This window comes from Peromyscus maniculatus, chromosome 17, assembly GCF_049852395.1.
Source record: "Peromyscus maniculatus bairdii isolate BWxNUB_F1_BW_parent chromosome 17, HU_Pman_BW_mat_3.1, whole genome shotgun sequence".
NCBI lineage: Eukaryota > Metazoa > Chordata > Mammalia > Rodentia > Cricetidae > Peromyscus > Peromyscus maniculatus.
The window spans coordinates 13489395-13511118 of NC_134868.1; the positions used below are offsets into that span (position 1 = coordinate 13489395).

Sequence of the window (21724 nt, forward strand, 5' to 3'; positions counted from 1 at the left end):
AGCTGAGGCTACAAGAATGTGCCAGATGCCTAGCTAATTAATGGATATTTGAAGTGAGATCTGAAGAATGAGTAGCAAAGTTAGATGAAAAGGAGAGGGTGTGTTCCAGATCAAAGGCCTACTGAAGGCCAGGAGGCAGGGAAGGCCCGGCTGGGACCGAGAGAGTGTAAGCTCAGTGGTTAGAGTCTCAAAGAAGTACACACTGCAAGTGAATCTGGGACCTGTCCTGGGACTGCTGGCCTGGGGCTTTGCTGCTTTGTTAAGAAGTGTGAAAATAATTAGAATATTTTAATACTCGGAATAGGGAGAGATTGCTAGGCAGCCTTTTTTTTTTTTTTTTTTAAAGGGCTGGCTGCAGTACAAAGATCAAGTTAGAGGCAGCCAAGGTGCTTGTGCGGAGGTCATTAGAAATTTATTACAGCACTAGACCTGATCTCTGGGAGTCTGGTCTTCGTAACTGTAGGAAATAGGCTTGCAAGCTACCACCCTCTACTATACAAACTTGTTAAGTAATACATTAATACTCTTAGAATGTTACAATAGGGCGTTTTTGGTAGAGGAAATAATGAAATATTTATAAAGTTGCAGAACAGCAAATATTTCTTTGTCATTTATTTCAAAATTTGCTTTTTTCAAGGCCAGCCTGCTGTCGTTCAAAGGGTGTGTATGTGTTGAAAACTGAACACGTTTCTCTTTGAGCTCAGCTGAGCAGGAAGCTTGGTATTTATTGCCTGTATTCTGTTCGAGTCATTGCTAGGTGCTGAGAATAGAGATGAGCACCTTTTTTGAAGGAATCTTTAAGGGAATTATATTGTCAATTAGTTTTAAAAAGATAGCTATTGTTTAATAATACTTGATTTTCTAAGACAGAAGTGTAGTTTCTGAATACCTTTGTTAAGACACTGTTACGCGTTTTTCATGCGCAGAAAGAAAAGTACCAAGGAGGCGCGATTGTCTAAGAGGGGAGCTTTGGTTCCTTCATGTTCTGTACGTACCTGCTGCAACTTGCTGATCGGCTTTGCTTTACCAGCCTCACTAGTTTGGCTGCTTCTAAGGTTGTTGAGTCCCACGCATGTCAACATACTTACAAATTTGCATCTTGATAGTGAGCATGGGAGTAGATATATTAAAAAATGAGCTGGGCGATGGTGGCGCACACCTTTAATCCCAGCACTCGGGAAGCAGAGGCAGGCAGATCTCTGTGAGTTCAAGGCCAGCCTGGGCTACAGAGTGAGTGCCAGGACAGCCAGAAGCTGTTACACAGAGAAACCCTGTCTCAGGAAAAAAAAGTATGAGTATTATTTTTGGTATATAAAGAATAAAAATGAAAACAATAATTTAGTTTTACCTGCTTTGAAAAAAATGAAAACATATAATTATTTTTAGTTTTTCTTTGGTTAATGTTTGACTCAGGGCTCCAAATACGTGAATATTTCAAGTTAATTTAAAAAAATTTAAGTTACAATGTTAATTTTAAAAGTTAGATAGCACTTGTCTGAGGTAAAATCCAGTGGACTTGGAATTTCGGCCATTGGGTGCCTTCCCTGGGGGCCTGTTCCCTGCAAAGCCCTGTCCAGTCCGTGCATACCCGAGTGGTTGATTGCATACTGCGGATCTTCCCCATCCTGTGCAGGAAGCTGCACACTGTCAGCCAGCTCTGCGCTTGATGCATTGAAACTTAGAGGGTCCGAAGGTTGTTTAACGTACTGCTTGAAGGAGTTTTCCTTTCTTTTTGACAGCTGCATAGTGAGAAGAACTGAACCATCCCTCACCACTTAGCATAAGAGAGGGAGCCATTGTTAGGTCGGATGAACTTAGTATTTTTTCCTACAAAGATCACAGCTTTCATTTTGCGATGTTAGCGTCCGTGATTTTTGTTTAATGTTGGGAAAATGTTGAAGCCATTTTCCCCTTTTTTCCAGATAACCAGAGAGCTCAATGGAGTCTGAGCAGCTGTTCCACAGAGGCTACTATAGGAACAGCTACAACAGCATAAGGAGCGCCAGTAGCGATGAGGAGCTCTTAGATGGAGCAGGCGCTATTATGGACTTTCAGACTTCTGAAGATGACACTTTGTTAGACGGTGACACGGCAGTTGGTAAGTGCAGCATGACAACTGAGAACTGTAGAATAGCCATGAATATCCGCCATGAATATCCGCCGATGAATAGACTTTGATTTTGATTTTTTTTTTTTTTTTTTTTTTGAGACTAACATTTGGGGTAACTTTTTGAAGCCAAGGTAGATTCACAGCACTTAAACTTAACCATTGAAAAGTATACATCTCAGTGGCCTTGTTCATAGTATTATCCTAAAATATTTTTACTACCTCCAAAGTCTCCAACATTGAAATAAACTTTTAAATTTAAATTTAAGTATAATTCAGAGAGATATGCAGTCTTTGCATCATGCTCGTGAAAACTGATGAATGTCTGCAAAATAAACAAGTTCTATAATTTCCCTTTAGTTAATAAACAAAGCATTACCTAGACTCCTCTCTCCTTACCTTAAAAGATAACTGCTATTTGATTTCCATTTAGATTGGTTTAGTGGCTATTTGCATCTATGTAAGTGGGGTCATAATGCGTGAGCTCTTATCTCTAGTGTTTTAATTGAATTGTTGCATGTGGCAATGGTTATTTCCATTGCTTTGTAGTTTTCCATGTGTAAATACACTGCAGTGTTGTTATTCTATATATTTCATTGTAAATCTTAGCCATTGTTAATAGTACTGCTAAAACATGTAAGTGCATGTGTTTTAGTGAAGTAATCTAACTCATCATGAGTTATACTTAGTGTGGAATGCTTAAATCTAGAGTATGCATGCGTCAGCATCATCAGGTGCTATCTGAGATACTCCAGCATTGTGGTATGCTTATCTCTGCCTGTTGTGTGTGAAAGTTTAATTGTACATCTTTACCCAAACCAAATACCAAAGGAGGATCGGTTTTAAACATTTTAACTGTTCTGTGTATGCAGAAGTCTTTCATTTTGCGCTTGTTTTTGATGACTTGGGAGTTGAAATACATTTATAGATGTTGACTTGGCTTAGGTTGCCTCTAGAAGTGCCAGATCAATCTCTCTATTTTATAGAAGCCTGTTATATATTCTGATTTGTCTGATACATTTATTGGAAATGTTTTGTCTTACTCTGAAGTGTGTCTTTTCATTTTCTTAGTAAGATCTTTTGGGGAAGTCATTGATTCTAATGAAATCTAGTTAGTATTTTTCTTTGTTGTTCTTACTTTCTGTGTTCTTATTGTTCTTCTTAACTGGGTATGATGGTACACACATGTAATCCCAGATATTGAGCGAGGATAGAGACTTGCTCTATCTAGCCTGATTGACATAGCCAAACTCTGTTACTTAAAAATAAAGATTTCAGATACTTCAGGGGATCAAAGGTAGTATTCTGTTTTCTTCTTGTGCCATTTACATTTAGATCTAGAATCTGCTTGCATCTAATTGTGTGTAATGTGAGTAAGAATTCAGATGTGTTTTTTCCCATATCCATAACTGCTTGGTCCAGTACCAAGGCAGGCAACTTGAACTCTCAATCAAAATGACAGACACTTTGGAAGACAGTTTGGTAGTTTCCTATACTATTAGCTGTAAGATTCAGCAATAATGCACCAAAGTGTTTACTCCAGTTAGGTGAAATATTCACATGAAAATGAAAACAATAAAGTAAAAGATGGAAAGTATAGGAAAGCCTGAGCAAGCATCACAGCGAGAGACAGTACTAGTGCTCGGGTCCGACCTACAGTGTTACCTCTGTGTACCATGTGTTTCTGCAGGTGCGTCCTGGGCTCTGTGCTCCCTTACAGTTCTGGAATAACTGACCTGTTTTCAGTGACCCTCAGCACATGTCTGTGTTTTGTAGTTACATTTCCTTAAGCAGGACATGCTCCAGTGTTCTTTTCTCTGGTGGAGGGAGTTACTAGAGAAACTTACAACTTGATTAGTTATTATTAATTAATTAATTAAAAATTAGTGTGACTTGATTTCTTCTCATCCTCAGTTTTTTTTTTAATAGTATATCTCTGTTCTACTTTGCTTTCTGTTGCTTTATCAATATGCCGATCAAAGAAGTTGTCGAGAAAAGAGTTTATTCCATCTTCAAGGTTACAGTCCATCCTGTAGGGAAGCCGGGGCCGAGCAGACGCAGGAAGAGCAGCAGAGACCACGGAGGAGTGCTGCACATTGGTTTACTCTCCCCAGACTCAGTCAGCCCCTTGTATACCACCTACAGGGAGCTGGCCCATCCTGTGTCAGTTTTAATCAGGAAAGTGCCCTGCAGACATGCCCACAGGCCAATCTGATGGAGGCAGCTCCACAACTGAGGGTCCCTCTGCCCAGCTGTGTCAAGTTGATAACCAAGAAGAGCCATCACAAACATCGTTTCTATTCCGTTAGGATTTCAGTTGTATGTGGTAGTTTCTCACTGTGATGCTCAGGCTCTTCTGTATTTTCCATCTTTTTTTTTTATTTTTTTCGTTTTCATGTGAATATGTCACTTAACTGGAGTAAACATTTTTGGTACATTATAGCTGAATCTTACAGTAAAGGTACAGTTAATATTATAGGAAGTTGCCAAACTGTCTTCCCAAGTGTCTGTCATTTTGACTGAGAGTTCCTGTTGCCTACCTTCTCTTCAGCATTTGGTAGTGTCATTTGGTAGTGATTTGGAGTTTTGGAGTATAGCCATTCTGTAATACACATGCTGTAATCCACGATATTGTATTACAGTGATGTATTGTTGTTTTTACTCTGAATCCCAGTTTATTTGTGTATTTCGTGTTCTGAGAGAGTCTTCATATTACTAATTAATCACATATTAATCACATTTCTTGACATCTCTGTCTGAGGATTTCAGTGCCTGAATCATCTTTGGTTCCATTTCTGTTGCCTCCTTTTTTTTTCTCTTTCTGGATCTTTTTTGGCTTTAGCTCCTGTAATTGTTAGCTGAGTACTCGATACTATATACAAGTAATAGTGGAATTGCTGGGTGGCAGTATCTGCCCCAGAGGACTTTCGTATTTTCCTCCAGCAGACCAGCAGTCTAGGATCTGGCCAGAGAATTTACAACATGGTTTTAGCTTTCTGTTAGTTGGTCTTGCAGAATCATTTTATTCTTAGGGCATTGCTCCTGAGGTTCTTTGTAGGAAGCTGCTGTATTTACGGGAGGTTTCAGGTGTAGGCACCAGTGCTCACTTTTTGTTACAGTGACTGCTTATTGTCTTTATCTCGTTTGGGAATTGTCAGCCCTTTAGGAGTAGAGTGGCCTGGAGTGAAGCACCCGTCTCTTTGCTCCAGGAATCGGGGCGTTCAGATTCTCATGGCTGTGGTGCTTTGGACTTCAGAGTCTGAGGTTTCCGCCTTTCACTGTCATCCTGTGGGCTTTACTGCCTGTGAGTCTAGAGACGGCCCCAGACAAGAACGCCGAGACTGTTGTGTTTCCCTCTCTGTTTCATTGCTGTTCAGAACAGTAACACTTCCAGGCTGCCTCCCGGGCATGTTCTTTGATTTAAAAAGACAGTACTTGCATTATTAGCCTGTTGCTTTCTTATAATCACTGATTTTTTTCTACCTAATTTAAAAGTGACATTTACTGACAGTAATGAACTAGAATATATGCATTCATAATTTTAAAAATCAAGTGACATGAACAACATTTCTTTTTCCTCTCTTAGCTCTTTGGTTTTTTTTATGCGGAGTGTAAAATTAACTCAGGAAGTAGAAGGAACAGGAGGATGGATCCAGCACTTCCCATCTTTCCACTGTCAGCAAGGGCTGGTGATGCTTTTACTCCAACTTCTGAAAAAGAGAATTAAGTAGAAAGGGAGATCAAGGGTGCAAAAATATGACCTTCTAATTCTCCTCCAACCAAACCCACCAGTATTCGTCTTTGTATGTGACTGACTAGAACTTGACAACATACCCAATCCAGACCACCACTGGCAATGGGAGTGAGTGATGTCACTGTGATTACCAGCCAAATGAAATTAAGGCTGTATTAGCAAGGAAGAAGTTGGAATGCCCTTAGGGGAAGCAGACACTGGTGTTTTTTGTATAGATTTTGTTCTCAAAGTTAATTGTATATTTTTAATTTTGATTTTACTTTGTTTATAAACTAAAAATGAATTAATTTACTTTTAAATGCTTTTTATTACATGTGTTTTTTGTATATGTGTGTATGCATGACATGTGGTACAGGAGGAAGTCAGGATAACTTGGTGGAGGTAGTTCTCTCCATGTAGGTTAGAGGGAATCTAACTGAGGTCGTCAGGCTTGTTAATACGTTCCTTTACCCACCAGTCTCAATGAATTTTATTTTAATATACCTTTTGAATTTGTAATATTGCTTTTTTTAATTCTTTCTTTCTTTCTTTTTTTTTTTTTTTTTTATTCTTTGGGGGCCCACCACCCAGCTCCCAAATAAATACATGGAGACTTTTTCTTACTTATGAATGCCTGGCCTTAGCTTGGCTTGTTTCTAGCCAGCTTTTCTAACTTAAATTATTCCATGTCTCCTTACTACATTTTGCCTCTGGACTTTTTGCCTTTCTTTATTCTATATATCTTTCTTCTTTCTTACTCTGTGGCTGGCTGGGTGGCTGGCCCCTGGCGTCCTCCTCTCCTCCTCCTTTTCTTGCTCCTCTCCCCTTTTCTCTAGAGACTAGATTTCTCCTCCTGTTTATTCTCTCTGCCTGGCAGCCCCACCTATCCCTTTCCTGCCCAGCTATTGGTCATTCAGGTTATGTTAGACCAATCAGGTGTTGTAGACAGGTGAAGTAACACAGCTGTACAGAGGTAAACAGATGCAACATTAAAGGATGCAGTGCATCTTTGCACTGTAAACAAATATTCCACAGCATAAATGAATGTAACACATCTTAAACTAATATTCCACAACAACGTAATGCATGGAGGACCAGCAGTGGGAGTGAGAATTACCTCTGAAGCAGTGAGTGTCCTTGTGAGAGACAGTGAGTGTTCTTTCAGTGTAGTTGTAGTTGATGTGGTCCTCCCAACAGCAGCAGAAAGCACTTTACCATCATGAACTCAGACAAATGCAAGGCAAGGCCTTATTTTTGCGAGGGCTTGTGTCTAAAGAGTTATGACAGTGAATGGTAGAACAAGCAATTGAGAGTAAGTATTCTTTCCTGATTCAGTATTTGTTTAGTTTTCCAAGACAAAGCCCCACAAAACAAGAGTCACTGAATGAGTGCGCTCAGTATTGAGTGCATCAGAGATCTTTACCCAAATGATATAAATTGGGTTATTAAAAGAGTAGCTGGTTAATGATAGAGAATCAGTTATGAGTGGCTGTTTCTGTTTTCTCCTGTGTTTTTTCGGCTTGGATATGCTAAACTCTTTCATCCTAATATAAACAAATTCCCTTTATGAGAGCATTCAAGCAAGATACCAGTTACATTTCCAGTATTTCTGACGAAAAGGATGTAGGCCTAGATGTGGAATAGGCTTTAAGTTATAAGAGAGAAATTGCTTGGGGACTCCCCGTGAGATAGCTGGTTTGTTTTTTTTTAAATAGCTTATAGTTTACAAATCCTTTAAGAAATATATTTACGAATCTCAAAAATAAAGTCAACAAAAAGTAAATACTAAGTACTTTAGAACACAGTTATCAGAGTAGAAGTACTGTTAAGAATGATGACTATTAGTATTAGTAACAAATGTGAATGAAAGGCCAAAAAGTTAGGTGTGTTGCTAATGTAATTATGCTGTTTAAAACATGAGCCTGCGTATATTTTTGTCTTGTCTGAAATATTTGCCTGGCAGTGTCAAGGAATGTTTGAAGTTTTTAGATTGTCTAAAACTGAATGTCTTAATTTCTTTTGTATAGAAAACTCTTAAAAATTTTCAGAAACACAAATGCTTCAGTGTTGAACTTTGGGACATATGGTATCTGGGATTGGAATACAGGTATTATTCATTTCTCAAATACAGGTTGAATATCCTTTACTTGAAATGCTTAGAACCACGTTTCAGATTTTTTTATAACTTTGAGGGGGCAGTATTTGCACATATGTAACATGAAATTTCTTGGGCAGGGGATTCATTTAAACACAGAATTTCTTTTTACACAGAGCCTGAAGATAATTTGTACAGAATTTGCAGTATGCCTGTGCCTTAGCTGTGACTGGCTGTGACTAGCATGAAGTCAGGTGGAGAATTTCCTGTTCCTGTTCTGTTGGTTCAGAAAGCTCCAGACTTTATAGCACATGGGATTTTGAATGTTTGGATTAGGGATGTTGTATCTCTATATCAGTGCATGAGCTTTAGAACTCAAAAATGATTTGTGATATTAGGCTCAGAGGTTCTGAGCTATTAAAAGAGATTAGCATTCGAATATCTTGCATTAGGTTCAGCTTCATTAAATATGTTTATACTTTTATTTACATTATATTCATTTTTTGTGTGGGTGTTTTTTTTTTTTTTTACACGCAGGGTTTCTTTATGTAGCCCTGGCTGTCCTGGAACTCACTCTGTAGACCAGGCTGGCCTTGAACTCAGAGAGATCTGCCTGCCTGCCTTCCAAGTGCTGGGATTAAAGACATGTGCCACCACCTTGTATTCTTTTTGGGTGGAATATTCTTAAATCTTCCTCCATGAGAAATTTCAGAAGGAATGCTAGGTAAAGTAGATCAGTGTGGCCATTCAGGAAACTGGGTGGCCCATAGGACACTTGTTAGAATGAGAACACAAATGCCAGCCTTCGTCCTACAGATCCAGCATGGCATCAACATCGTAAAACTGGTATCTGAGATGTAGGCTCATGTTATCCAGACCTTTAGATCTTACTGGGTAAAAATAATAGTGCAGATTTCTTTTGTATAGTGAGAAATAAAATAGTCTACTTTACTCCAACAGAAGAAGCAAAGCAGCTCATAAAAAGATACATAGAATTCGGTAATTAACTTAAGTGTTATACAAGAATGAAGCAAAAGGAAAGCAACCTGAAGTGACAAGATGTAGGAAGGAAACCAGGAAATAGATGTTACCAACATACTTAACATTTAAAAAAAATCCCATTTTATTCTGTTGTGTGTATTAGTGTTTTACCAGCATGTATGTCTGTGTATCATGTGCATCCCTGGTGCCTGAGCTGGCCAGAATAAGGAGTCAGTCAGATCCCCAGGGACTAAAGTTGTATACAGACAGTTATGAGCTGCCACGTGGGTGTTGGGAATCAAACTGGGTCCTTTGGGAGAGCAGCCAGTGCACTTAACCGCTGAGCCATCTCTCCAGACCACCAATATACTTAAAAAAGTATATTATTTGAAAATGTCAGGATGTTTATAATTTTAGTCATTTTCCTCTTACTTCCCCCTCCCCCACTGTGAAAACCTTCTGTTGTTTGTTGCTATTTTGGGGGCCTGCCTCCCAAATAAATCATACACGGAGGCTTATTCATAATTATAAATGCCCAGCCTTAGCTTGGCTTGTTTCTAGCCATCTGTCCTTAACTTAAATTACCCCATCTACCTTTTGCCTCTGGGCTTTTTCCTCTTCTTACTTCTGTATGTCTTACTTCCACTCTTACTCTGTGGTGGCTAGCTGTGTAGCTGACCTCCTCTCCCTCTCTCTCGATTTTTCTTCTCTTCCCAGATTTCTCTTATTTATTCTCTCTGCCTGCCAGCCCTGCCTTTCCCTCTCTCCTGCCTCGCTATTGGCCGTTCAGCTCTTTACTAGGCAATCAGGTGTTTTAGACAGGCAAAGTAACACAGCTTCAAAGAGTTAAACAAATGCTACATAAAAGAATGCAATACATCTTTGCATCATTAAACAAATGTTCCACAGAAAACAAATGTAACATCTCAAAATAATATTCTACACCCTTCTCTCCCAAATAGTCTTCCTTCAACTTTCATTTCTGCTTCTTGTATGACTAATTTAATTAGGGTTGCTGATATGAACATGAGTGGGAGGTTATTACTGGATAACAGACAACTTATCAGTGGCTACACCACTAGAGAAAAAGGCACCTCCACCCAGCAACCATTAACTGTCATTCCTCAGGGAGGAGTGGCACCTTATAGGCTCCTCTTCTGTCCATGTTGGCTCCAAAATGTCACGTAAATGAGTTTTGGGTTTAGACTCAGACCTTACCCCATGGTATCTCATTATGTATATATGACTATCCCCAAATCCTTAAACAACAACAACAAAACATTTTGAATACCTTGGTCCCCAGCATTTTGGATGAGTCCTCCATCTATATAGGCATTATTTATAATAGTCTGACAGGATTTACAAGTTCACTTTAGACTTTCTTGGGATAGATGTCTACAGACAGTATAGATAACGTTTTAGGAGTTCCTCAGTGATTATTTCATGCAGAGATATTTTTTTGTGTAATTTTAGGCTAAGAATTATTTATATTCAGTTAGCTTTCATTAAGAAATAGTAAAGTGCTGGTGGCTCACACCTTTAATCCCAGCACTCGGGAGGCAGAGCCAGGTGGATCTCTGTGATTTTGAGGCCAGCCTGGTCCACAGAGTGAGTTCCAGGACAGGCTCCAAAGCTACACAGAGAAACCCTGTCTCGAAAAACCAAGAGAGAGAGAGAGAGAGAGAGAGAGAGAGAGAGAGAGAGAGAGAGAGAGAGAAGAAATAGTAAAGCTCAATACAGTGTGAGACTAAATGGAGGTCACTAGAGGTTCCATTCATGAAAATTGTTTTTACACAAGGTCAGAATTCTTCATAAAGAAGAAATTTGTAGGGCTGAAGAGATGGCTCAGTGGTTAAGAGCACTTGCTGCTTTTAAAGTCCTGGGTTTGGATCGCAACACTCAAATTTGGTTCATGGTTGTCAATAACTCCAGTTCCAGGGCATCTGGTGTCCTCTTCTGGCCTCTGTGGGCATTACATGCATGTGACACATAGATGCTACAAACACTCATACACATAAAATAAAAATAAATCTTTTTTTTTTTTTTTTTTGTTTTTTTTTTTTGTTTTTCGAGACAGGGTTTCTCTGTGTAGCTTTGCGCCTTTCCTGGGACTCACTTGGTAGCCCAGGCTGGCCTCGAACTCACAGAGATCCGCCTGGCTCTGCCTCCCGAGTGCTGGGATTAAAGGCGTGCGCCACCACCGCCCAGCCTTAAAAATAAATCTTTTAAAAAGGAAGAATTTTGTGTCTGTCAGGAGACATTCATGCAGCACTGAGAAAAAGGCAGATGTGTATGCTATATGTATGACAAATCTACAGTAATTTAAACTATGTTAGTTTTATAGAAAATAGTGACCATGGATGCCTTAGAAAAGTGAAATAAATAATTCATCCAGGAATTCACAAAATACCTATCATTGAGATATATTTCTTCTTAGTATGTGTTTTAAGTAGACACTTTTTTTTTTTCTCTTCCCCAGATCCCTTTCTGTTATACTATTAAGAAAATAATTAGGAGTCCTGACCTGTGCATCTACCATGTGATATAGCCTCTGAGCCCTTGTGTTTGTGAGACAGAATGTCACAATGTAGCCCCACTGGCCTGGAGTTCTGCTTCACAGATTCTGGGTGATAAGCATGTCTCACCACACCTAGTTAGTAGCATCTGTTAAAAATGTAAGTTATTAGCCAGGTGATGGTAATGCACACCTTTAATCCCAGCACTTGGGAGGCAGAGGCAGGTGGATCGAGTTTGAGGCCAGTTTGATCTACAAAGTGAGTTCCAGGACAGCTAGGACTAAACAGAGAAACTTGTTTTGAAACCCCCCCCCCCAAAAAAAGTTAATTATTAATATTTGCCATTATGAATTAAAGAATGTAAAACTTTAGTTCATTTAAAATATAAATGTAAAATGTATTTTGATATTAATGAAAAATATGTTTTCCAAATAAACTTAATGAGAAGAGCAGCATTGATTTGCATTTAAAAATATCCTAATGTTTTGCTTAGTAAAAGACAAATTCTCAAATGTGTTTATTATAACATGCTAGAAAATCCATCTTAGAAAATATATAGTTAGGAAAGAACATAATTTAGTATCTTCTTGTAGGTCATTGTGGATAGTCGTCTTTGATATTATACTAGAATGTGACAAGTGTTAATTTCTTAAAGGCTAATTGCAGTGTTGAAACCATACTAATGAATACTTGGTGCTGTGTAAAATTTAATCCATTTGTCCACCTTGCACTTTTAGTGGATTATCTATCCACATACATGGTATAGTATTACACATAAATAATTTGGAAATTGTATTTATTAATGTATCATTTTGCTGTTACAGCCATAAAAACTACTACAGGCTGAGTACCTTAAGCCACATACTTTCTCACTTTTCTAGCGCTGCAGATTGATTTCTTCTGAGTCCTTGGTTTGTGTATAGCTACCTGCCCTTCCCATGTCTTTGTATTATTTTTCTTCTCAGTGTATCCATGTTTAGGCACCCTTAGTTAGAGCCCAAAGTAATAACTTTGTTTAGCCTTAATTACTCTTTCAAAGGTTAATTTGGACCTTATCTCCCAATACAGTCATTTTCTAAGATAAGAGGTAAGGCCTTTAAGGAACAAATTTGGGCTGAGGGGCACACATTTCAATCACTAACAGTAGTGATCTCTCTATATCTTTGTGCACGCAATCAAGAAGCCACAGGTGTCAGAGAGAAAGTCTTGAACTGTTGGGAAGTTTTCTGGATCACAGATTCAGTTTTTATTATTGCCTAAAAGTGGATTTATTATTGATAACACGTACTACCATTTGTTTGACTTGAAGAGGTAGGCTCACCTGATTTTGTAGAGAAAATGCCTGCCAGATTCTGAGTTCTAAACAACTATAGTTGGTGTTCTTTCAAAATTGGGATTTGTGAAAATAAGTTTACCTTCCAGCTCAAATATTAGCTCCAGGTGGGCCTCTGGAGGAACAGTAAGGGTGACAGAGGGGTATATTTCCTGTTTCCACACATGGAATGGTAAATAGAGCATATGGCTAAGAGTTGTGATTTAATAAAGTGAGTATTATTTGTCAGGCACTCATCTGTAAGGAAAACAGGCTTTTGTGTTTTAACAAGGACACAATTGTGAAAAGCACAAGGGTGTTTAGTACATGTTGGTGTGACAGCTTTGATTTGTGTAGATGGTGGCGTCTTGCTCCTCTGGTAACTATGTATGCAAAGGTCAGTACAAGGAAAAAGAAAGTGTTCTATTGACTGAGTAATGGCCCCTCCCACACCTTCCCACACTCTCCTTCCCCTAGTTCCGGGCACCTGTAAATGTCTTACAGCAGATGATGAAAGGGACTTTGTGATCAATCGGAGATCTCCAGATAGGAAGATTAGCCTGGAATAAATAACTGGGTGGTGTCAACGTAATCACAAAGGTCTTTAAAAGAGGAAGGCAGGTGGATCGGGGTCATTGGCAGGAGACTTAGAGAGAAAGCCGAGACGTTGGCATGATTCGACAAGAGACCATGGATCAAGGAACGGAGGAGGCCTTTAGAAGCTGGAGAAAGCAAGGAAACAGATTTTGTTCTTAGAACGTACGGGAGGAATGCATTCCAGCTGACACCTTGATCTTGGACTTTTGGTATCTTTCTAGAACTGTAAGTAAATGAGTTTATGTTGTTTCAGTAAATATATATTGATTTTTTTTACAGTAGCAGTAGAATTTTGATAAGTGTGTTAGTATTAATGGTTTTAACTTTACAGACATTTTGTAAGAGATCTTACAGATCTCCAGGGTCTAAAAAACCCTACTTGACACAATGAATTTCAAGATAAACTAGCAGCCAGAAGCATACTGGGTTGCTAAATAAAGTGACTTACCATCTGTTAAAAACTTCAGGCAAGGTTTTTTGTTTGTTTCCCGAGACAGGGTTTCTCTGTGTAGCCCTGGCTGTCCTGGAACTCACAGAGATTCCCGTCTCTGCCTCCTGCATGCTGGGATTAGAGGCGTGAGCCACTGGCTGACTACAGGCAAGGTTTTTGTCAACTTGTCAAAAACCTTTTGTCAAGTCAACTCTCTATCGTATTCCAGTTCTCTTAGTTATATATACAAGGCTGGAAATGAAAATAATGGTTTTTATTTTGCTCGTGGAATTTGACTACATTTTTCCTTACGCGTTTTAGGGTTTTTCACATAGTAACAATTTAGCTACAGAATTAAAAAGGTAGCTGTCCACATTGCCTCTGCAGTGTCTGCTTTCCTTATCCTTCTTTGTGCTGGTCATTGCTAGTCCTATTCCAGTATGCACGTGTTTATTCTTTTATTTTTTCAGTAACATCATCCTACTTGTTCCTTTTGGTTTATAAGTAGTTTATGGTCTTCACGTAAATCTCTTAGGACTGATGCATGATGTATTTTAATTGACTTTTTTGTCTTGTTTGGTTTTTGAGTCTCTTGTTGCTCAGGCTAGTCTTGAAATCACTATGTACCTGAGGCTGGCCTTGAACTCCCAATCCTCCTCATAGTTCCAAACTTCATGGGCAAGAATATATAAATTTAATAGGGGCTGGAGAGATGGCTCAGTGGTTAAGAGCACTGACTGCTCTTCCAGAGGTCCTGATTTCAATTCCCAGCAACCACATGGTGGCTCACAACCACCTATAATGAGATCTGGTGCCTTCTTCAGGCCTGCAAGGACACAGGCAGACAGAACACTGTATACTTAATAAATAAAAATAAATCTTAAAAAGAATATATAAATTTATCATGGGCAACCATATGTGCTGATTATTTATCCTTTCCTTATAATATCTAATATTGGTATGTGTAGTGGGTGGCTGTTTGAGCCATGCCCTGAAGCACCGAAGAGAGAGCTGTGCATCCCAGTCTTAAGGGTCCTCTTGGCCACGCCCCAGGGGCGTGTACCTCAAGGTCATAGGTGTAACAGCTACCTGCTACCTCACTGTGGGTGTGCTTCAAGGCATGGCTCAAACAGCCACCCACTACAGGTATGCATGTAGGAGGAGCTCCTTAATGCAGTTTTGTCCAACAGCCGTCTATTTAGTATATTAGCTGTTCATATTTTATAGTTTTTAGGAGCCTTTTTTCCTTTTTATTGGAATCATGAATTTATAGAGGAAAGTTTGGTTTAACTAGTTACCTATAGAAATGGATAGACTATTCAGTCGAGTGGGAGGCAGTAATTCTTATACTGTCATAACTGCATTGCACAAAACCCCACCAGAACGATAGTGGCAATCAGGAGGAAAAGTGACAGAACTGAGACTTTGGTGGGAAGCAGAGCATAGCTGTGTTAAGGGGTTTTCTGACGCTGTCAGTGATCATCACTCCTGCTTCTCAATTTCCTGAGACAAAGATCTAGACTGCCTACCCAGTTCAGACTAGTTGTATTTGTTTGTTTTGAGACACGTCTCTCTGTAGTCCTGGTTGGCCTTGCCTTGAACTCAGTATGTAGATCAGGCTCACTTTGAAATTGCAGAGATCCATCTGCCTCTACTCCTTTAATGCTGGGATTAAGGGCATGTGCCCCTATATGTGGTTTAGACTAGTTTAGGAAGAAAAAAAAAAGACTATGGTAGAAGAAATTGTAGAAGTGTTTTATTATACCTGAAAATCCTTTGGGGCAATTTTGGCATGGGTATCCAAAGTTTACACATCCCAGCCATCAAATAGATTATGTCATGATATTCTGATAGCTTATCCTGGACTCATAAACGTATTTTATGATTCACTTGAAGATTTAATAATGATTTGGATTGCTGTGGGGGAAAATGTTGGTTCTGGGACTGGTATGGGAAAATATAAAATGAGCCTGGAGTACCTTACAAGAGTCAGAAACAAGAAAATACTTTTAAAACCTACTGGGATCATGTCAGAGGAACCTGAAAGAGCTCCTACTGGGCAGAGCGAGAATCAGAGGAACCACAAGGGCACGAATGTGCATTATTGTTCTAAGTATGAAGTGAGCCCACATCAGTGCTATAAATGATATAAATAAATGGGGGTGGGGGCAGAGACAAGTCTAGCTTGAGGAAGAATTCCAAAAATTTATGTAGCTTTGCAGCTTTATGGAGAAGGAGCTTAATTCCAACATCTTTCTTCCTTGAAAGTGACCTTGACTTAATGACAGTTCCAAAGAATAGAGTCAGGGGTAGGTAGAAAAAGAAATGTTTTAGTGGAGAACCTTGGCAAATGTTGTTATTCAAATGATGAACATTAATGTCACCAATGAGTTAAGATTGATATACCCCTGAAGATGTCATCCTTGTATTCTTCTTTCCAAAGATCGATAACCCAAATCTATTCTCCACAAAAAATAATAGGTAAAGAATAGGAGACACTTTCCAGGATACCTGACCAGTAAAGGTCACGGAAACAAGTCATATCTGAAAATGGTCAGCAACTAAAGACGATAACCAAGTGAAGTATGGTACCCTGACTGGAATCCAGCCTGCAAAGATGACATGGAGAGAAAATATTCTAAAGTCCAAGTGAAGTTTGGAGTTTACCAATGTTAGCTTTTAATTTTAACAAATATACGATGGAAATATAAAATATTTACAGTTGAGAAAATGAGTAAGAAGTACTCAGGATCTTTCTATTCTGAAATAAAGTTTACTTTTAAAGATAGATTGGAAAAGACTGGAGATGTAGTTTAGTGGTAGAGTGCTTGCCTTGCATGTCCAGGTCCCTAGGTTCAAGTCCCAGTACTGCAAAGATAGATAGATAGATAGATAGATAGATAGATAGATAGATAGATAGATAGATACACATAGAAGAATTAACAGACGTGATGGCATGTGCTTGCAGACCCAGGTTCAGTCTAGCTAGAGCTAAAGTGAAAACCTGTCTTAATATCCCTATGCTTCATGCTCCCCCCCAAATGGTTGGAAATAGTTAACTTTTAAATATAAAATCTAAATAAGCTTGTAGAGAATATGAGAAATTAAGAAAAATATAAGATTGCTATCAGGTCCAAAGGAAATTCTAGTTCCCCAAATGGGACAAGATGTATGCGAGGGGGCACACAATGAAACTGCCAACATGACCACTCCGTGATGCGATGAAGGTTTTATTGTAGAGAGGAGAGAGAGAACAGCCAGGGGCACCTGGAAGAGTCCAGAGCAGAGAGGAAGCAGACTGAATGTGGCCAGGGCTAGGGAAGCGGGAGTTGGAGAGAGGAGTGGAAAGAGATGGCTCGCTACCCAGATAGAGAGGCTGCAGACTCACAGTTCAGAAGGAGGGGCAGAGACGGCTTCTGTGACAACGCCCCCATCCCCAAGAAAGTAACAGCTTAGACAGAAAGTGAGCAAAGAGAACTCTTCGAAAGTGTGGGAAGGACGCTGAAGTGCGGCTCTCCACAGTGGACGGCTTCTGGTGGGGTGCAGGCGCGGAAGGGTTAACCGCTGGGGGTTTGGCCATGCTCCAGTGACTAAGTGAACAGCACAGATTGGACTTTGTTTCCTTCTTCACTGCTCCTTTTTTGTGGGGGGAGGTCACAAACGTGGGGAGGGGCAGACCTGGGCGGACTGGAAGGTGGATATGACTAGGGCGAGTGATGTGAAATTCCTGAGTAAGCAATAAAAATATTATGTAATTAAAAAGAGAGAGAGAGTTGGGGGAGGAGAGAGAGAATCAACGAGAGAGTAAATCAGAGTACGAGCAGAGAATAGTGAGGATAACGGGTTATTAAGAGAGTGAGTGGCTGGGGGAGTCGGGGAGGGGAGGACCAGAGGGCTAGTGTTGGGGAGGGGCTTTGGGATGTTTAACAAGTACTTGTGATCCTGACAGAGCCTGGAGGCTGACATGGGTTTTGATATACAGCCACAGGTGTTTGTCAGTGAGAGCCCTAAGTCCTTCTGCCAGAGGGAAGGCTAAGGAAAATGACTCCTTTTGGCAGATGGGAACTGGTTTCCCACATTCTTGAGAAATGCTGTCGTTTATCTAACTACCAGAAATCCTATAGTTCAGTTTGAGCTCATTTCTGGATATATAGACTGCCTTTTAGAGTTCAGGGAATTGGAGTTTATTTCCTTTGGATCTGACAGTTGAAAGTGAAAATCACCTAACTTGGTTATCATCTTTGTGACCGTTTTTATTTATTTATTTTTATTTTTAGATTTAACTTGTTTCCGTGACCATGCAGACATAATTATGTTGGAATAATTTTATATACATGTAGACTCTATTTTATAGACTTAATTTTAACTGTGTATTTTCCAGTCTACAAATAATTATTAGGCTACTTTATGGACCAGATGCCAAGATGAGTAATGCTTAGGCTAGTGGAGTGAGTGAGAATGCTGTGGGTCTTCTTTTGAGGTTGTTGCTATCTAGGGAGAGAGGATGTGCTATCTAGGCATGATGAACGTGAGAACATGTAAGTGGTAGAACCAATGACATGCCTGTCATTTAAGGTTAAAAACTGAAGAACACTACAGGTAAGGCAGGTGAAAGAAGGGAGCCGTGGACTGAGGGGACGGGAGCGTGAGTGTATGTGCCCTTGGAGACAATCAGCTGGTGCTGAAGCCTCATAGCTCAAGCTCCAGGGAGGAGCAATGTCTGGAGAGCAGAGAGAGGACATTTAGAAAGGGCTAGCCTGAGACTGAAGAAGTAGCAAAGTAAAATCAAGATCCTGCAACTTAGCATGGGATTTCCCCTGAAAATGATAGGAACTCACTGAGAGGACTAAAGCTAGGCAGTGATACAAGGAGTCTACTGCGGCGTGGGGAGAAGAACAGGGTAAAGGTAATAAGAAGGACATGACCTGGTATAGTGTGTTAAAAGTGATGGTAGACTGCAAGCTGTTTGCAGTTGGTACCTGCTGGGAAAGGGAAAAATCACTTTTTCCCAATGGAGAGTCAATGGATATATCAGCCACACTCCAGGGAGGGCCCCATGCCCTGTAGTAGTTGGCCAACACAAAATGGACTCCATGTATTTTTTATGGGCTTTTGGTTTTATTTGTTTTGTTTTTTGGGGGGGAGAGACAGACAGAGAGAAAGAATTTGGGTAAGATAGGGAAGATCTGGGAAGAATTAGGGGAGGAGAAATTATGACCAAAATATATTATATGAAAAAAATTAAAGACACTTAAAGAGATTGTTGCTAGAAGATAAAAGTTGAAATGCTAGGAGTTGGAGTTGGAGTCACTTTATGAATAATAATGAAATTCTGTGTTTGCTGTCACCTCAGGTAGAGAACTCGGACACAGTAATCCAAGAGTCGCCATTTAGTATAGTGTCCATGTTTAAGAGCAAAAGAATTTTTTTTTTTATAGTAGGAAGTTGTGGTGTTGCTCAGAAACCCAAGAAAGAAATTCCGAGTTTGAATCATTTTATTTGGCAACAGCATTTTAAAGATTGTTTATGCATGCTGACTTTGAGAGTTGACAAGCTGCTTTTCACTATCATTTTACATGGTGTCTATCAATAGAATTGCTGGAACTGTTCTACTAAGTGAGATGTTCAGCACCATGTCAAATTCTAATGTCAAATTGGGCAACATGAACTCACTAGCCATACATTGAGAATCTTTAGTAAAGGTTGGCCTATATACTGATAGCTATTCTTGGTTGTCAATTTGTTTATATCTGGAATGAACTATAAATCCAGAAATGGAGGGCACACTTATGATCCCAATCTTGAGGCAAGAAGACCACATGCCTTTGATCCGGATCTTGAGGTTGAAGGCACACCTTTAATCTGGACCACAACTTCTGTTGGAAGGTCAGTGGAAGAAGGAAGTGGGTGTGTTTACTTTTCCCTGCTTGCCCTCACCTTGTCCCCCCATCCATTCTTCACTGGCATTGGAGTCTACTTGTTCGGGATTCCATCACATACAGAAGCCAGCTGAGACACTCAGCCTCATGGGAGTGAGCAACTTCTGGATCCTTGGACTTTTTATTCATAGCTAGCCACTGTTGAACTGTAGCCCATAAGTCACTCCAATATGAGAATAAATTGTGTGTGTGTGTGTGTGTGTGTATGTGTGTGTTCATTCCCATATTATATAACACACATTCTACAATTTATATATATGAATATATATTCATTCTATAAGTTCTGTGACTCGAGAAAACCCTAATACAGAAACTTCTTTTTACTTTTCATTATATGTATGTGTTGTATGTGCATGTGAGGGCAGATGCTCCTGGCTGCCAGAGGTGTGGGATCCCTACAGCATTTAGCATTGTCAAATCTCTTTTCCTGCTTCTCATCACCACTTCTCTCTTTAATTTGCTTGTTGTGATAGGTAGCTGTCCTAGTTAGGGGACTATTGCTGTGATGAAACACCATGACCAAAGCAACTTGGAGGAAAGGGTTGATTTCTCTCACAGCTTTATTGAACTGTTCATTAAGAGCAATGAGAGTAGGCACTCACACAGGGCAGGACCCGGAGGCAGGAGCTGATGTAGAAGCCATGGAGGAGTGCTGCTTATTGGTTTGTTCCCCATGGCTTGCTCAGCCTGCTTTCTTATCTAGGACCACCAGCCCAGGGGTGGCACCACTCACAATGAGTTGAGCCCTCCCACATCAACCACTATTTAAGAAAATGCACTACATGCTTGCCTCCAGCCCAGCCTCATGGAGGTATTTTTTCGTGTGTCAAGTAACATAAAATTAGCCAGCACAGTGACCAAGCCTATTTCTTTGGGACTCCCAGACCCTGGGCTTTGCCCTAAAGCCACTCCAGTAACTATATTTAATGGCTGCCTGTTGGAGAAAATCCAGGTGCTTTCAGATGGTCTACTCAGAATTATTTTTAGAAATAAACTGTTCCAAAGTTCATCTGGTCTGTTGTAAGTGAGGTCATGTTCTCGTGCATTTGATAGCTTCGCTCTGTTGCCAGTCCCCGGGTCGACCTTCTCTGCACCCACATCCCCAGGCTGTTTAGTCGGAGCAGCCTACTTAATGTGAGTGGAAGTAAAGGACTGCCCAGATGTGTGCCTTTATGGAACAGTAAGGCGATACAGTTAGGGAACACTAGAATATGTTAAATTGATGATGCAGTGCTGTGATTTGGAATGTTTTAAATGTACTAGGAAAAAGAACACGATATTGATCTGTTGGTGCCTGCCTAGATAAAATCAGCCTAAAGTACCAACGAAATCCTAAAAATACTGAATTGGTATCACTGGAAAGGAGTTTGTTTTTTATTACAGTACACAATCAGGCTACTTGTACCTGAAATCCCATCTGCAAATGTTGCCCTAACCCTGCAACAACAGTAAGATTTTTAAAAGGTTCAAAAATGTGTAAGTCAGCGGGTGCTGTGTTACACCTGCTCTACCCTGTGGTTAGACGACCTGAAGGAGGAACGGATATAACAATTAACTTTTCCCCACTGCGTGAGCAGGGTTCCGTAGGAACTGCTTGGGAGATTTATGAACAATGGTAATTTCTTAGAAGCAGTGCTTAGAAGTATGGAAGTCAGTGAAGCCACTTACACACTTGTTACTTGAAATGGTAAGTAATGTTACACTAAAAGAATTTTGTTAGGGGGAGGATTGAAATCCACATTAGATGTTAGTAAAACTATAGCTATTCAGGATGCATTTCTAACTCTGAGACTTGAATTGTGACACAAAACACTTAGAGGACGCATACATTGTAACTATAGAGCTTTCTGTGTCATTACAAGGCAAAGGTCTTGCAGTCCACCCAGGTAAGGAACAGAGCAGAGCCTCTTCCAGAAGCTCATGCTTGGGCTCTCTGATCACTACCTCTTCCTGTTCAGAGGGAGCTTTCCTTCCCTGGTCCCCTTTCTTAATTCACTTTGGGGTTTGATCATTG

The 21724-nt window shown here is 39.9% G+C and overlaps 1 protein-coding gene across 9 annotated transcripts in view; it reads left to right on the plus strand.

Moving 5' to 3' along the window:
* Clcn3 (chloride voltage-gated channel 3) overlaps positions 1–21724 on the plus strand; it is a 100055-nt gene that overhangs the window by 26324 nt on the left and 52007 nt on the right. For 4 of the 9 annotated variants that reach the window (XM_076553295.1, XM_042262989.2, XM_042262988.2 and 1 more), the window contains exon 2: positions 1923–2098. The exons of 2 other annotated variants lie outside the window; for them this stretch is intronic. In XM_076553295.1, coding sequence (XP_076409410.1) covers positions 1939–2098 — 160 coding nt within the window. In that variant the 5' untranslated portion in view covers positions 1923–1938. Of the gene's footprint in view, positions 1–1922; positions 2099–13244; positions 13567–17460; positions 17503–21724 lie in introns of those variants that run through there. 3 more of the 9 variants (XM_076553300.1, XM_076553296.1, XM_076553294.1) reach the window with 3 other exon arrangements.